The 16422-nt window shown below is 53.1% G+C and overlaps 2 protein-coding genes across 3 annotated transcripts; both read left to right on the top strand.

The window, feature by feature from the left end:
• Positions 1 to 31: 31 nt before the first annotated feature.
• Positions 32 to 938, top strand: YBEY (ybeY metalloendoribonuclease). The gene is made up of 3 exons (XM_051622742.1): positions 32 to 387; positions 696 to 764; positions 843 to 938. Exons 1-3 carry the CDS (start codon positions 49 to 51, stop codon positions 927 to 929), a joined length of 495 nt encoding a protein of 164 aa, XP_051478702.1. The 5' UTR covers positions 32 to 48; the 3' UTR covers positions 930 to 938.
• Positions 939 to 961: 23 nt separating this feature from the next.
• On the top strand, positions 962 to 10684 carry POFUT2 (protein O-fucosyltransferase 2). Of its 2 annotated transcripts, none has more exons than XM_051622741.1 (9): positions 962 to 1110; positions 4328 to 4422; positions 5496 to 5640; positions 5982 to 6092; positions 6691 to 6757; positions 7366 to 7491; positions 8036 to 8216; positions 8442 to 8565; positions 8876 to 10684. In XM_051622741.1, exons 1-9 carry the CDS (start codon positions 962 to 964, stop codon positions 9027 to 9029), a joined length of 1152 nt encoding a protein of 383 aa, XP_051478701.1. In that variant the 3' UTR covers positions 9030 to 10684. The 2 variants fall into 2 exon arrangements, with proteins under 2 accessions (XP_051478701.1, XP_051478700.1); XM_051622740.1 differs by having other exon boundaries at positions 4328 to 4578.
• Positions 10685 to 16422: the final 5738 nt, after the last annotated feature.

Below are 16422 nucleotides of genomic sequence, written 5' to 3'. Positions count from 1 at the left end.
GCGGAAGGAGCTGGGGAGGGGACGGGGGGGGAGGAGGCGGGCGGCGCCATGAGCCTGGTGCTGCGCAACGCCCAGCGCGCCGTGCCCCTGCGGCGGGCCCCGCTGCGCCGCGCCCTCTGCGCCCTGCGCGCCGCCCTGGGCGCCTCCCGCTTCCCCCTGGCGCTGGTGTGCGCCGGCGACCGGCTGATGCGGCGGCTGAACGGCCGCTACCGGCAGCGCCCCGAGCCCACCGACGTCCTCTCCTTCCCCTTCCACCGGCTGGCGCCGGGGGAGCTGCCGCGGCCGCGCTCGCGCGACGAGTACTACTTGGGGGAGATCTTCCTGGGGGTGGAGTTCATCCAGCAGCAGTGCCGGGACAGCGGGGAGGACCTGCAGGGCGTCCTGGTGGTGAGCGCGGCCGCTGCGGCTCGGGGGGGGCTGGGGGGGCCGGGGCCGCCGCTTCCCCGGCCCGGCCTCGCGGCTCCTGCTGGCAGATCAAAACCGGAGTGAGGAGGAGCGCGGGCACTACCTCGTCCCTGTGGTTTTGCAGCGGCTTTTCCCCTGCAAGTTCTGAACTAAAGGGCGAGGGAGCCGGTAGGGGCTCAGCCCTCGGGCTCCCCGCCCGGTCGGTGCGGGGGCCGGGGCTTGTCTGTGCGGGTCATCGGGCTCAAGGTTTTAATAACGTGTCTCTCGGTCTTGGCCCTTCCTCTGCGCAGGCGACGGCAGCGCACGGGCTGTGCCATTTGCTCGGCTACCGGCACGACACCGAGCCCGAGTGGCAGCAGGTGCGGGGGGGTGCGGGAGCCGGGAGGGAGGGAGGGCGGGCATCCCGGGAGCCGCTGACCGGGGCTGCTCTCCCGCAGATGTACCAAAAAGAGTTGGAGATTCTGGAGGAGCTGAACCGCCTCACCGGCACCAACCTGCGGCCCCTGACCGCGGGCCTCTTCTGAGGGGGCGAGCCGAGAGAGGGGGCGGCCCGGGGATGGTGGCAACAGGTCCCGGCTGCCGCCTCCTCCTCCTGCTGCTGCTGCTGCTGGGTCTGTCCGCGCTGGCCCAGCCGCCCCCCCCCGCCCTCCGCGCCGGCCACGCCGCCTCCTCGCTGCCCGCGGCCGCCGCTGCCCCGCGCACCAGGTGGGACCGGCCCCCGAGCCCTGCCCTGCCCTGCCAGCCCTGCCCTGCCCTGCCAGCCCTGCCCTGCCCTGCCCTGCCCTGCCCTGCCCTGCCCGCCCTGCCCTGCCCTGCCCTGCCCTGCCCTGCCCTGCCCTGCCCGCCCTGCCCTGCCCTGCCCTGCCCTGCCCTGCCCTGCCCGCCCTGCCCTGCCCTGCCCTGCCCTGCCCTGCCCTGCCCTGCCAGCCCTGCTCTGCCCTGCCCTGCCAGCCCTGCCCTGCTCTGCCAGCCCTGCCCTGCCTGCCCTGCCCTGCCAGCCCTGCCCTGCCCTGCCCTGCCAGCCCTGCCAGCCCTGCCCTGCCCTGCCCTGCCCTGCCCTGCCAGCCCTGCCCTGCCAGCCCTGCCCTGCCCTGCCCTGCCCTGCCAGCCCTGCCCTGCTGCCCCTGCCCTGCCCTGCCCTGCCCTGCTGCCCCTGCCCTGCCCTGCCCTGCCCTGCCCTGCCCTGCTGCCCCTGCCCTGCCCTGCCCTGCCCTGCTGCCCCTGCCCTGCCCTGCCCTGCCCTGCCCTGCCCTGCCCTGCCCTGCCCTGCCAGCCCTGCCCTGCCAGCCCTGCCCTGCCCTGCCCTGCTGCCCCTGCCCTGCCCTGCCCTGCCCTGCCCTGCTGCCCCTGCCCTGCCCTGCCAGCCCTGCCCTGCTGCCCCTGCCCTGCCCTGCCCTGCCCTGCCAGCCCTGCCAGCCCTGCCCTGCCCTGCCTGCCCTGCCAGCCCTGCCCTGCCCTGCTGCCCCTGCCCTGCCCTGCTGCCCCTGCCCTGCCCTGCTGCCCCTGCCCTGCCCTGCCAGCCCTGCCAGCCCTGCCCTGCCCTGCCTGCCCTGCCAGCCCTGCCCTGCCCTGCTGCCCCTGCCCTGCCCTGCCAGCCCTGCCAGCCCTGCCCTGCCCTGCCAGCCCTGCCAGCCCTGCCAGCCCTGCCCTGCCCTGCCCTGCCCTGCCCTGCCCTGCTGCCCCTGCCCTGCCCTGCCAGCCCTGCCCTGCCCTGCTGCCCCTGCCCTGCCCTGCCAGCCCTGCCCTGCCCTGCCCTGCCCTGCCCTGCCCTGCCTTGCCAGCCCTGCCCTGCCCTGCCCTGCCCTGCCCTGCCCGCCCTGCCCTGCCCTGCCAGCCCTGCCTGCCCTGCCCTGCCAGCCCTGCCCTGCCCTGCCCTGCCAGCCCTGCCCTGCCCTGCCAGCCCTGCCTGCCCTGCCCTGCCAGCCCTGCCCTGCCCTGCCAGCCCTGCCCTGCCCTGCCCTGCCAGCCCTGCCAGCCCTGCCAGCCCTGCCCTGCCAGCCCTGCCTGCCCTGCCTGCCCTGCCCTGCCCTGCCCCCAAGCCCTGCCCTGCCAGCCCTGCCCTGCCCGCCCTGCCAGCCCTGCCCTTCCCTGCCCTGCCCTTCCCTGCCCTGCCAGCCCTGCCCTGCCTGCCCTGCCCTGCCCTGCCCTGCCCTGCCCTGCCCTGCCCTGCCAGCCCTGCCCTGCCCTGCTGCCCCTGCCCTGCCCTGCTGCCCCTGCCCTGCCCTGCCAGCCCTGCCCTGCCCTGCCCTGCCCTGCCCTGCCCTGCCAGCCCTGCCAGCCCTGCCAGCCCTGCCCTGCCCTGCCCTGCCCTGCCCTGCCCTGCCTTGCCAGCCCTGCCCTGCCCTGCCCTGCCCTGCCCTGCCTGCCCTGCCCTGCCAGCCCTGCCCTGCCCTGCCAGCCCTGCCCTGCCCTGCCAGCCCTGCCCTGCCCTGCCCTGCCAGCCCTGCCCTGCCCTGCCAGCCCTGCCTGCCCTGCCCTGCCAGCCCTGCCCTGCCAGCCCTGCCCTGCCAGCCAGCCCTGCCCTGCCCCCAAGCCCTGCCCTGCCAGCCCTGCCCTGCCCGCCCTGCCCTGCCAGCCCTGCCCTGCCCGCCCTGCCAGCCCTGCCCTTCCCTGCCCTGCCCTTCCCTGCCCTGCCAGCCCTGCCCTGCCAGCCCTGCCCTGCCCTGCCTGCCCTGCCCTGCCCTGCCTTGCCAGCCCTGCCCTGCCCTGCCCTGCCCTGCCCTGCCCTGCCCTGCCCTGCCCTGCCCTGCCAGCCCTGCCCTGCCCTGCCAGCCCTGCCCTGCCCTGCCTGCCCTGCCCTGCCCTGCCAGCCCTGCCCTGCCCTGCCCTGCCAGCCCTGCCAGCCCTGCCCTGCCCCCAAGCCCTGCCCTGCCAGCCCTGCCCTGCCCTGCCAGCCCTGCCTGCCCTGCCCTGCCTGCCCTGCCCTGCCTGCCCTGCCCTGCCAGCCCTGCCAGCCCTGCCCTGCCAGCCAGCCCTGCCCTGCCCTGCCCTGCCAGCCAGCCCTGCCCTGCCCCCAAGCCCTGCCCTGCCAGCCCTGCCCTGCCAGCCAGCCCTGCCCTGCCCCCAAGCCCTGCCCTGCCCGCCCTGCCCTTCCCTGCCCTGCCAGCCCTGCCCTGCCCTTACAGCCCTGCCCTGCCTGCCCTGCCCTGCCCTGCCTGCCCTGCCCTTCCAGCCCTGCCCTGCCTGCCCTGCCCTGCCTGCCCTGCCCTGCCCTGCCAGCCAGCCCTGCCAGCCAGCCCTGCCCTGCCTGCCCTGCCCTGCCCCACTGCCCCACACTCCCCTCCTTGCAGCCCCCTGAGGGGACAGGGTGGGTCCCCCCACGGGTGACTTGCCATATCTCTGAGCCACTGGCTGGCAGTGCACACAAGGGGCCTGTTTCCCTGCTCTGGGGGCTCCCACCTGTCTGCCCTCCAGCGGGTGGCATGTGCCCTTTTCAGAACCCTGTCCCTCTTCCGTGTGTGCTCCCACCTTCACATTCAGCTCTCAGCAGTCAGTAACATGCCAGGGTTTTCATCGTGCTCACCACATGACCCTCAGGACGTGGCAAGACAGGCCAGGCTTTTTACAGTGATAGGACAAGGGGCAGTGGGTGCAAACTGGAGCATAGGAGGTTCCATGTGAATATCAGGAAGAACTTCTTTCCTGTGAGGGTGACAGAGCCCTGGGACAGGCTGCCCAGAGAGGCTGTGGAGTCTCCTTGGCTGGAGACATTCAACCCCCCCTGGACACGTTCCTGTGTGATGTGCTCTGGGGGACCCTGCTCTGGCAGGGGGGTTGGACTGGATGGTCTTTCCAGGTCCCTTCCAACCCCTAGGATTCTGTGATTCCGTGAAGACATTCGAGGGGAGACATCATTGTGGGTTAAAAAAAGTGTAAAAAGTGTAAGCTCCCTGAAATAATTGTATTGCTTTTTTCTCCCCAGATACCTGCTGTATGATGTAAACCCTCCCGAGGGTTTCAACCTTCGCAGAGATGTCTATGTCCGCATTGCTTCCCTTCTGAAGACCTTGCTGAAAAGTGAGAACTGGGTGTTAGTTTTGCCTCCCTGGGGACGTCTGTATCACTGGCAGAGCCCCAACATCCTTCAGGTCCGGCTCCCTTGGTCCCAGTTCTTTGATATCCCAAACCTCAACAGGAACATCCCTGTCATTGAATATGAGCAGTTCCTTGCAGGTAGCGTATGGAATCCTACAACCTACAACTGACTAAATGTTTGTGGTGGTTTCCTCACAGGCTTATCCATGTATGTGCTTTTATCCCTATCTGTGAAATAAAAAAGGTGGCAAGAAGAGGGATGGGATAGAATTGTGCTGTGTAAGAAACCACTGGGATGAAATAACCCAAAGACTTGGCAGCTGCTTTGAAGTCCCCTTGACTTCATGGGGACCCCAGAGAAAGACAGGTTGAAGTAACAGACACTTCTGCATAGTTTTGGCTGTAGCAGCAACCCTGTAGGAGAGAGGCAGCCTGGCGCCCTCTGTCCAAGTACAGACCACTTTTTGTCCCCTGCTGTTTGTGTACCACATGGTATATAAGAAGGCTCTCCTTAAGAACATGGAAACCCTGAAGTTGATTCCTTTAGGATTTAATGCAGTGTTGAGCCAATCACTGAATGTCAAAATACCAAACGTCACAGACTTTTTCAGCAAAGAAAATAAAGGCCACCAAGCAACACACCTCTGCAAAGAGCTCTGAAAGGATCGTTGCCCCCTGCCTTTCAGGAAAAAGCATTTAGAAACCCTGAAATTTAGAGGAAGAGCACCTTGCACTTGTTATTTTCTTCGAGGCACTTTTCCCATAGGAGCTGCCTACAGCATTGAAACCTCTGTGCTTCGTGTTGTGCTTTCTCCAGCTTTTAAAACAAATTTGCATGGTGATTCAGTTCTGCCTGGCACATAAAACCATGCTTAGCTGGGTTGTCACATCCCCTGACCCTTGCAGCTTTCCTGGCTCACACAGAACTTCCCATTTTCCAGGGAAAACAGGGAAGAGAGAGTGTATCATTAGCATTTTTAGCTGATTTTCAGCTGCAGGTAATGGCAGTGTGGTTTTTCATGCTCATAAACGCTTTGCTTTGCCTTCATGCTCAGAGTCAGGTGGGCCCTTTATTGAACAGATCTATGTGCTACAAGGATATGCAGAAGGATGGAAAGAAGGAACATGGGAAGAAAAAATAGATGAAAGGCCATGCATTGATCAGCTTATGTACTCCAAAGACAAACACGGGTACTACAGGTAACATCTGGCAGTCCTTTCAAGCCTTCTTTTTAGTTGTATTCTGTGAGACATTGGCCTACTCTAACAGAACAGACTTGAGCAGCTGCAGTGTCTGTGAATCTGTGGATTCTTGGGGATGCTTTGTTTTTAAAACTCCAGTCAGTAGTAAAATGCTATACTGGTACTAGAATATCTAATTTCAGAAAGTTTTTGTTTCACACAAAAACAGCATAAAGGAGATGGCTGTTTCATTTACATTATAGAACATCTTTCCAGGGCATACTGTTTCTTTGTTTCGTTATATGTGGCATTAATTTAAAATTCAAGCCTATGAACCAATACTTTTTGTTCCCTTCCAGGGGATGGTTCTGGGGTTACGAGGAAACACGGGGCCTAAATGTGTCTTGTTTGTCTGTCCAAGGATCTGCCTCTATTGTGGCTCCCATCCTTTTGAAGAACACTTCAGCACAGTGAGTTGCCTTCTGTTACTATTTGTTGTTGTCCTGTGTGCTGGCAAACCCATTGCCAGGTGGGAAGAGCGTGGGCAGCTTACAGGCCATGTCCCTCTCTTGTGGTACTTTATCACTGAGTTACTGTAATCTATTAAAATAGTTACAAGAGGAATTTACACTGCCAGTTGGGTTAAATGCTGCAGTTAAAAGGAAACATCCTTGAGCTGCTTCGTATTCTCAGGCAGCTAAATGTTCTCGCCCACCCTGTGTTTACTTTTTTATGGTATAACTCCTACAAATAGAACAACATTCCTTGTAGCCTTAAGTGTCCAGCTGATTGTCAGCAGTGGTAATCTAAAGTTGGTTATTTTCCCCCTCTCATTTTAGTGGTGCAAGATCCTGATAGTGACTTTGACCCCTTCAGCAGAAGCATTTCTCTGTGTTTGCTCACATTCCGTGTGCTCAGAGCACAGACTAAGCCTGCATCCATCCCCTTTTGCTCTGGGATCCTCAAACATCTCATAGGCTGTGCTTTATCCTAGCAGCTGTAGAAAGAAATTCATAATGTAAATTCTATTCCTAAGGAAAATGCACTCAGTTTTACAATTTTTAATAGGTCAGTGGTGTTAGACAGAGCTGAAAACCTTCTTCATGACCACTATGGAGGGAAAGATTACTGGAATGTGAGTATTTTCCACTTAGCTTCTGTAGACTTTCTGCTTGGTTCTGATAAAAATTCAGTAACTGATATGTGCTTCAGCTTTGCCTCGGGTTTCTTTCCTTGGAAGCAACTTGTGTCTTGTATTTCAGTGATACATGCTCAGGATGGTCTTCAGGCTGCTGTTGTCTTGTCCCCAAAGACTCAGTGCTGCAGGGCACTGTGTTCAGGAGGACGTCCCCTGTGCAACATGTCTGCAGTCAGAAGGGAGCTGCCTTTGTGCAGCTTCCTGCCTAGTCAGCCTCAAGAACAGACTTTTTCAAAAGAATTCCCCAAAGTGCTCAGTATTGTCCCAACTGTCTCCCCCTTGGCTTCAATGGCAAAACTCCCACGTGTTTCAAGGTAACACTCAGCACTTTGGGAGGCCCTGCCCAAGGGTCTGCGACAAAATCACTGCTGTGGGAAAAGTTTTAAGACAAGAGTTGAAATTGAGCCACAGGATTGTTGCTTGTAGTGCTGCGTGGGTGTATCAGGAGTAATTGCATCCTGGAAGCAGCACGGGAAACTGTCTCCATTGAGTCATTTGCAGCTCTGCCTCTTCCCCTGTATCCCCCTCTGCTGGTGTCCCCACAGACCCGCCGGAGCATGGTGTTTGCTCAGCACCTCCGAGTGGTGGGAGACCAGTTTAGAAACAAGTACCTTCAGTCCACGGATGAGGCAGACAGGACTCCTTACAAAGAGGACTGGACTCAGATGAAGGTAAAATCCTACGAGTCTGTTCCCCATAACAAATGTAATGAATATTTTGTGTCCTCCTGGCTGCACTTCACAGGAACAATTGGAAGATGTGCGTGAATTTAGCTCTCCCTGCTCAGATGGAGGTGGGGATGTTGCTGCTTGTACCCTCTTCTCCCTGTGACATGAGTTAGCAGCCTCTGTTGAGATGTGGCTGACTGGTTCTGAGTGCCAGATCTGTTCCCCTCATTTCACTAAAGGAGCTTGTATTTCTTCATCATCTGTGGGTGTAAAACTCCGCTGCAAACTGCCTGTTGTGGGTCTGGTCAAGCAGAGCAGTTTTTGTTTACCAGGATTTTGTACTCTAGTTTCTCTTGTATGATGCAGGCCACCCAAGACCAAAAGGTTGCAGAAGTGTCCCAGAATACTGCCAATCCATACCTTAAAATTACTTTCTGCAGCTAGAGCAATTCAGTTCCTTATCCAGAGGTCAGGCATTCAGGCCTTTTTAGGGTAAATGAACAGTGGTGCTCTCAAGTTTTGAAGTTCATTGATCTTTCTCTCTTAGGTTAAGATGGGCACAGCTCTAGGTGGTCCATACCTTGGGGTTCATCTCAGAAGGAAAGACTTCGTTTGGGGTCACAGAGAAGATGTGCCTTCCCTGCAAGGAGCAGTAAAGAAAATCCGCAGCCTCTTGGAGATCCATAAACTTGACAAAGCCTTTGTAGCCACTGATGCTGTTGAGGAGGGTAGGCAGATCATAGTCAATTTAGGATTCATAACTTGATGAGGGCAGCAATTACCACTATTGCTATAAATGACTGGGAGTTCATGTGCCTCAGCCGTTGAGTGGGCACGTGAACAGGTCTGGGTAGCTATTTCTTTCCAGCTCAAATAGTTGGTATCAAACCATTCTTTTGGTATTTCCCACACGAGATTTGATGGTCTATACAGTTCATCTTTTCCTTTTTCAGAGATTGAATTGCTGAAGAAACTGCTGCCAGAGATGGTGAGGTTTGAGCCCTCTTGGGAGGAGCTAGAACTCTACAAAGATGGGGGCTTGGCTGTGATTGACCAGTGGATCTGTGCACATGCAAGGTAGCAAATCTGACATGTCTGAGGAGCTAGATCTTGCTGTCACAAAACTGAATACTGTTTTTCACCTAGATATTGCTGTTTACAAATCACATATGACATTATATCATTGATATTTAATATATGCATAACTATATAGTGTGTGTATATATAACTACGTGTGTGTATATAAATACCCTGTGTTACTGTGTGTATATAACTACATGATAATTTAATTATCATTTCAATTAACATCAAGCCCATTTGACTGAAATTAATTACCTGCATTTAAAAAACCTGTCCCTTCACAAATGCATTTTGCTTCTTCTCACAGGTATTTTATAGGCACCTCAGTTTCAACATTTTCCTTCCGGATTCATGAGGAAAGGGAGATCTTGGGATTTGATCCTAAAACAACTTACAACCGATTTTGTGGTGAAAAAGAGAAAAACTGTGAGCAGCCAACTCACTGGAAAATTGTGTACTAAATCTACAGAGAAATCCAAGGACTTCACTACTGGCGACCTCAAAAGAATAAGGAAAAACTATGGGGAAATACCAACCTACAACTCAGTGCCCTTTTCTCCGTGTTTACTTGACCTCTGGGTTGTGAAGTAGAAGCAATACTCACCTTCTTAGCCAGGCACTCACGGGAGCCAGGAAAATGCAGGCAGCCTGAGATCCAGTTCCCAGCAAAGCCAGGACTAGGGGACAGCACCAGCCACTGCAGGTGGGACCTGAAAGGCAAAACTTTGTCCTGAAACCAAGTAACAAAGTTAGCTGCAGTTTTCCTTGAAGTTCTGCTGAAGAAGAGGAACAGCTGAACTTTTATAAATGTAACCCAGCTGTGGTCTGCTCTCTGTTTGTCTTTATTTTTTGTTCTGTTCAGTGTTTGACTCTCTGATCACAAACATTATGTCTTAGTTTTGTAACCTGCACTACGTGAGCTGCAGAGCTGCAGCTCCATGGGGAAGTCTTCCCTTTTCAGGTAGTAATTTCTGACCATTCAAAACTGTCTTGATGCAGGCAGGGCTTGATGGAAGAGGAGGAGGTGATAGTTCTACCTGAACACCAGCTGCTTGTAATTGCAGTCTCAGTGGGACTGTGCTGAGAGAGGCACAGAGATGGGGCTTGTGGGATGGTAAAAGAAAGATGAAGGAAGGAAGCATTTCCCCATCATCCTCCAGAAAGCCCGTTCAGTTGGACTGATGAAACAGTCAGCACTCTTTTGGGATTGCCCAGTTACTTGGTTAAGGAAGTTGGTGATGCTCTGCTTAGGGAGCATGCTGAAAGGCCTGGTACAGTTCCAGTCACATGGACAGTCCCACTAATTGAACAAACCAATTTTCTTCATTTCTGCTTCTGTTTCATGCAAGGGAACAAACTGAGGACAATCACAGGCAGCAGAGGTCACTGCATACAGTCCTAGCAGTCAGGAACCTTGCAGGTGAGGGTGTGTGGTGGAGTCTTCTGGCTTGTTCTACAGGGGAAGAGCCCCATGCTGCACCCTCAGCCAGAGGGACAGCACAGCTCCTGTTTGAGAAGGGGTTTGTACCAGTACCAGTTCTAGCTCTTGCAGTCTCCTGCTATGTAGAATTGCTGCTGGGAAGTATTCTGCTCCATTTTGTGCTTCAGGTGGGTCTTTTGCCCTGCAGGTCTACATGGTATAGGGGCAAGAAGCTTTTTCAAAAGTGCATGAGGAGACAGCTTTCAGAAGGTGAAGCAGACATTTTCCCCTCAAGTCCATTTTTTCCAGATTATGTCATAGCTGGCAGACCCTTCACTTGCTCTTTCCTCTTGACTTGCATAGGTTATATAATGCTCCTGCACTGTGCAGTGAACATCTCACAGGTGCTTCCAGACAATGAGGTTGTTTCCTCCCATGCAATGGCAGCAGAAGCTGTGAAGTCTTCTTGGACAGTAGTAGAGGCAGCTCTCCTGTTCTTACCAGCCATTTATTGTATCTCTGCAGCAGCTGAGCCTCTGCCAACAACGTGGAGAGCCCAGCATTTCAAAGCAGTGCCTTTTCCCACCAAATCAAATGTCCTCATGTAGGCTGTGCACCATGTAAAGCAACAGTGGCATTTTACGTGTGATGTATGTATACCTCATGAAGAAAAATATAAAGCTTTGTAGCATTTTATGTCATGTGTCCGTGCTTCTTGATTCTCTCTGTGCACCTTGAATCCTGGGTTCAGTTTTGGGCTCTTCACTGCAAGAAGGAGACTGAGGGGCTGGAGTGTGACCAGAGAAGGACAGCTGGGGAAGGGTCTGGAGCACATGGTTTCTGAGTGGCAGAGGGAATGAGCCAGCAGTGCAGCAGGAGAGGCAAATCAGATCCTGTGTTGCACCCACAGGGGCCTCACTAGCAGAGAGAGAGATGTGATCACCCCACGACTTCAAACTCCTTTCCCAAGAGCAGCAGCAGCTGCCCAGGCCCCTGCAGCCCCAGCCTCTGTGCTGCCCTGCAGACCTGTCCCTGCCCTGTCCCTGCCCTCTTGCCTTCCCTGAGCAGCAGGGACACAACTGCCACCCACCCAGGCAGCACAGGGGGTCCCCGGGCAGGGAAGGCAGCTCCCACCTCCAGAGATCCCACTTGCAGCCACAGCACCTGCACACCCAGACCTTGTTTCACTCTTCTTTTTTCTTTTTTGCTGCCACTAGCAAGATCAACGTACACAATGATGAAACTTGGCAATGATATAGCTCTTTATATTTTCAAATCTCTGTACAAACATGAATTAAACAAAGCAGTGTGGTATGCACAACAGTCATTGCTCAGAGTAACTAAAGGATGGGTTGTGCTTCAGCAGTGACCCTGGGATAGGAACAACTTGCTGTAAGGAAAGTGACAAACCAGAGGTAAAATGAGGTCTTGTCTTCAAAGTTGAGATTATAAATGGAAAGAATAAGTGTTCAGGAGAGTATCTGAGTGTGTTCTTTACACCAGGGAGGTAAAGCAAATGTATTCACACTATCATACATGAAGGCTGGGGAAGAATAACTGCTTAATGCAAATACTATACAGCAATATATATATATATGTATAAATATATATTCACACACACATTTGATCTCAGATTTGTTAAAGACATCTCAGCCAAACTACAACAAAAATTACATTGGTATGATGATGATGAAGAGATTAAAAACATAACACTGCAGTGACTGTGGATCTTTCCCTCCAGAGAACAGAAATGCTTTAAATCATTCACACCTGCTGAGCCCAGCTGCCCTTGGTACTGCACCAAACACAGCTCTGAATTCCTTTTCTCTGGAATGACTGAAGAGAACAAACCAGCTACTCCTAACACTCATTCCTGCACATGCAAATGCTGTTGGCACAATTAACAGCCCATTTATTAACAGGCAACAGGACAGACCTTTGGCTGCAAAGATTCTGGAAAACACCACACGTTGCCACGATCCAAGGAGAAACTCAGGTCCTGTTCTGCCCTCCAGCAGCTCTGACAGGTCCAGGGTTTCAGCCCCAGCTCCTTTTCTGCAGCCCCTATAGGTTTGCATCATTCCTACCACAACCAGCTCAACACAACAAAGGAAGTTCCATCAGAAGCACCTTAACAGTTTAGGCAGGGGATGGTAGCAGATGGAATTAGGGAAAACTGGGCCCTAGTTTTATCCACCTGGGTGTGTTTTAGGGACAAATGCCTGCCCAGTGATTAAACCACCTTCCCTGGGCATCAACACAAAATTGTTGAAAACAGCCCAGACCAGCTGTTTCCAGAGGAGCAGCAGCAAGCCCAGTGCACGCTAAAAGCCTTGGATTTGCACAGCACCGGAGCCCACCTCTTCTGGGATGTCTCTGGGAAAGGCAGCAGCTGGGAAGCACCTACTGCCAAGTGGACAATTCATCTGGGCCATGGTCCCCATCTCCTGGCCATGAGCCTCTCCAGCAGAGAGCAGGAAGGAACAGAAATCCCATCCCATGCCCTCATTTCTGCTTTAGGAACTACAGAAAGCAGGAATTTCTCTCTCCTCCTGCTTCAGTCAGATGCTGATTCAGCAGCAGCTGTAGCACCTCAGACCAAGCCAACAGCATCTCCACTGAAGCCACCAGCAGGAGAGGGACAAGCCCAGGACACCGCACTGTGGTGGGATCTGCCCCGGGACACCCCATCCAGTCTCCCTTCCAAAATCCACTTCATGTCCCTTGCAAATCCAGTGCTCCTGTGAGCTCAAAGTAACCCTGGGATAAACACCAACTCCTCTCCAAACAGGAGAGCACTTGGCAGGTCTTTCAAACTCAACTGAAACAATTTGGTATTGGAAAACAAAACAAAAATAAAAACACAGCAATTCTGAGCAAGAATAATTTTATACATTTTATTTCTGTGGGTTCTTAGGTTTTAAGTAACATTAGACATTTTTGTTCTGACTGTATACCTGAATTGCAGCTCTTCTCCCTTTTCAGTAACCTTTGGGATAGTTTCCACACTGGACAGCTTATGGTGATAAAAAATGCAATGAATTCAAAGCGTAGCTTCTCTGGAACCATGAGCCTCCTAAGCATTAAACTTAATTTAAGGAGTGGGAATAATAATCTTTGCTCCTTAGAAAACCATTGATACTAAAAAAAAATAATTCTCAATTATGTGGTGACCACAACCAAGCAATTCTTAGCATTGATTCTCAATTCCTGGTTGTTGATTTTGTTAAAAGGACAGCTTGGTTTCAAAAGGTGGCACCACTCTTCTACGAGACACACACTCAGCTTCGTGCCACCAAGCACCCTGAACCAACAGCCAACTTCATGCTTGTTCTCCCTGAGAGAGCAGGACCAGATCTGTTTCTCCCCTTGGGTAGACTCAGACATCACAAAATCATAGACTGCCAGGTTGGAAGGGACCTCAAGGATCATCACCAACTTTTCTAGGTACTGCTATAGTTTATGTGAGAACTAGACGGATGAAATGCAACACCAGCTCCCAGAGCCTCAGACTGTCAGTGCCAAGTTCTTTGCTTTAGGCTGTACAGAGTAACAGCACGCAACAATCTTATACTCCTGAGCTTCCATGGCACTAAGGGGCTGTGAAAAGATTCCTTTAGGATGAAGAGGAGACCAAACGGCCGGGGGTACAGACCCCCACGTGCGCAGTTACGCTGAGCACCGCCAGATACACCGGGGGGAGCGGGGGCTGCGGGTGCAAGAGCCAGGAGGACACCTGTGCCATGGGGGAGAACAGGAGCCAACCAACTCCTACACACCATGCAAGCTGCACACGAGCAGTCAGAAGCAACCTGGTATCCCCAGGTCCTGAGTACAGCCCTCACTGGTACTTCAAGTGTTAACCTTCAGGCCCACATTGTCTTAAAACGCCCCTGCAGAACATCCCTCAAACATCTATATTAAAAATTCTATTTTACTAACCCACAAACTTCAGTCAGACTGTCATCTGGAGAAAAACGCCTTAAATTAGATTTCAAGTCTTCATCAGCATGAAAGCTGTTACTCTTCCTTTGAAGAGCCTGAGACAAACACTCACATTCCATCGAAATTAAGGAAAACACAAAAAAGAAAGCGCGAAGCAGCTTCCAAAGTAGCCCTGCAATTCCCTCTGCAGCTCAGCTCCCAGCCAGCCAGCCCAGGCTTTTCAGACAAGGCTGCTCAGCCTCCCAACCCGTGGGGAGACTCACAGCTCCCGAGGAAAAGGTCAGCTCCAGCCCTGGGCATCTGCTGCATTCTTAACTGCAGAAACAGGAACAAGCAAGTGAGGAAGCCAAGCAGTCTTTTACTGACTCCCAGCAGATGGATGTGGATTGCATACAACTCCGGAAAACTTCTTACTCCTCAGAATCCCAGAATTATAAACAAGAGAACTCATTCCTCATAAATACCCTGACACCATTCCTTTGTCAAAAGGTTTTGGCATGGTACATATTTCCTTAACAGTTTAATTTTAATCGTTCATTTTAATAGCTTAAAAAACTATGTCTATAATAATACTTAAATATATAGCTCATATTAGTGACTTTATAAAAAAAATAGTTTGAGCTACTACCTTCCTAGTCGTCAAAAATATCCAGAGAGACAGCAACTTTTGAATGAGCACTTCAGAAAGATGGGTAAAAATAAATTGCTGAAAATTCTGCCCAGATCTCATTTATCAGTAGACTGAGCCTCTTAACAATGTGTATTTCATCCACTAGCCATAATGATCCTAAGAAAACATGCTGGTGGGACCAGCTTTCTCTTGATCCTGCAGAAAGGTACATGTCCTCAACTACAGCCACGACAGAATTTCTGCAACATGAACCAGGCAAGGTTGATCTCAAAGGCAGATGCTCGACTGCTTCTAAAATCTGACCACATACAATTAAATTCCTTTTACTTTTAGGACAGGTCAGGCTCAGTCTAAGCCTCAGTCAGGTGATGACCACAAAAGCCGTGTTGGGCTGGCAGAGGCCACAGGAGCCCTCTTGGTTTTAACACGAAGCAGACAGGATGGCTTAAGTCACCGATGAAGATAAAGACACACAGCCTGTCTGCTGCAGCCTGCAACACTTCCTCTGGTGTCTGGAAAATGAAGCAACCCCTGGAAGCACCACAGTCTGCTTCGAGGGGATCACAAGGCCACAGAACTGCTCTCCTTCCCACAGCAGTGCTCACTGTTAGCCACAATACTGCCAAAAATGCCTGGTTTGCACCTCAGTGCAGGACTGCCAAGACACCACCCCAGAGGTTTCAAGTAATGCACAAGTGATTCTCAGGCTTGATCATTTTTTTGAAGTTGAAAATGGGTTCCCATCTGAGCAATAAAAAAGCAGCACTTCTCCTTGGCAGTCATGGTTGGCCAGAAGTGGTTTTACATCAAAGTCTGCAACACCCCAAGTACCTCTAACCACCCAGAAATGCTGGGGCAGAGGTAAAGTAACTCCAGTTACGGCTTCATGACACCCCAGCTTTGGCTGTGACACCAGCTGAAGGGACTTCCACCTTCCACTCCCCTGCCTCAGCAGATGAGGCAGCACAGCTGCCAACTGGATCTCTGACCCAGTGTGGGCCTAGAAGTAACCCTTAGCTTCAAAGCACGGACCAGCCCGAGGTGGAGCGGAGGGTCAGGACCCAGCAGCGGGAGCAGCGGAGCACCAACCGGGTTCTGTCAGGCCAAATCCCGGGTCACGAAACACCACCTTCATTGTTTGCAAAGGGAACAAGGAGGACCTCTGAGCTGCTCTTTGGAAAGCACGGGTGGATCCAGGAAGGGCATGAGCCCAGGGGTGTCTGGGCACCACACGTGAGCAGAGAAGTGAGAGTGGACGTGGTCACACCCGCTCCTAAACGTCATCTACTAAAACTCTAAAAGTGCCTTCTATACACCAGTTAATCAAACTGACCTCACAATATTTCCCTTCTATCTTACATTTTTACAAAAAAGCAGAACTGTCTACACCTTTAGGAAATGCATCTTTCTAAGCCATCATCAAAGCCAATGAACCCATGCTGGAGAGCAACTTACCTAGTGAGCGCCCTGAAGGCCACCACACGTGTAAAGCCAAAAGGCAATGAAATCACAGAGACAAGAACTTGGGGGACAGCAGATGCAACTCACAGCAAAGAAGTTTTAACAAATTTTTGTCCATACAAGAGCTTTCCATTTCTTCAAGAGGAGAGCAATTAATACCCAGCAAGTGACTGTTCTTAGCAAGTCAGGCTTAGTGACCTTAACACTATTTTGTTTTGAAGTTGTCATATTACTGTTACAGCTACAATTGTGTTCTGATGAGTTCCTGGGATATACAAATCATCTACTTCTAAACAGGTTTCTGCATGTTATAGACTAAGTTGCTTAACTTACAAATAATTATTCAGCTGTTTCCAGTTTACAATGGTAAAAAAAAATGAAGACTTCACGATGCGTG

Source organism: Apus apus, chromosome 6 (genome assembly GCF_020740795.1).
Source record: "Apus apus isolate bApuApu2 chromosome 6, bApuApu2.pri.cur, whole genome shotgun sequence".
NCBI classification, from domain to species: domain Eukaryota; kingdom Metazoa; phylum Chordata; class Aves; order Apodiformes; family Apodidae; genus Apus; species Apus apus.
Note: the sequence above shows the minus strand (reverse complement) of the source record. Positions and strands in the feature narration are given on the sequence as shown.

Coding starts and splice junctions, on each gene's coding strand:
- YBEY (XM_051622742.1), top strand. CDS start 49: ATGAGCCTGGTGCTGCGCAACGCCCAGCGCGCCGTGCCCCTGCGGCGG. Junction 388..695: donor ACCTGCAGGGCGTCCTGGTG/GTGAGCGCGGCC, acceptor TCCTCTGCGCAG/GCGACGGCAGCGCACGGGCT. Junction 765..842: donor CCGAGCCCGAGTGGCAGCAG/GTGCGGGGGGGT, acceptor GCTCTCCCGCAG/ATGTACCAAAAAGAGTTGGA.
- POFUT2 (XM_051622740.1), top strand. CDS start 962: ATGGTGGCAACAGGTCCCGGCTGCCGCCTCCTCCTCCTGCTGCTGCTG. Junction 8,217..8,441: donor CACTGATGCTGTTGAGGAGG/GTAGGCAGATCA, acceptor TTCCTTTTTCAG/AGATTGAATTGCTGAAGAAA. Junction 8,566..8,875: donor TGGATCTGTGCACATGCAAG/GTAGCAAATCTG, acceptor TTCTTCTCACAG/GTATTTTATAGGCACCTCAG.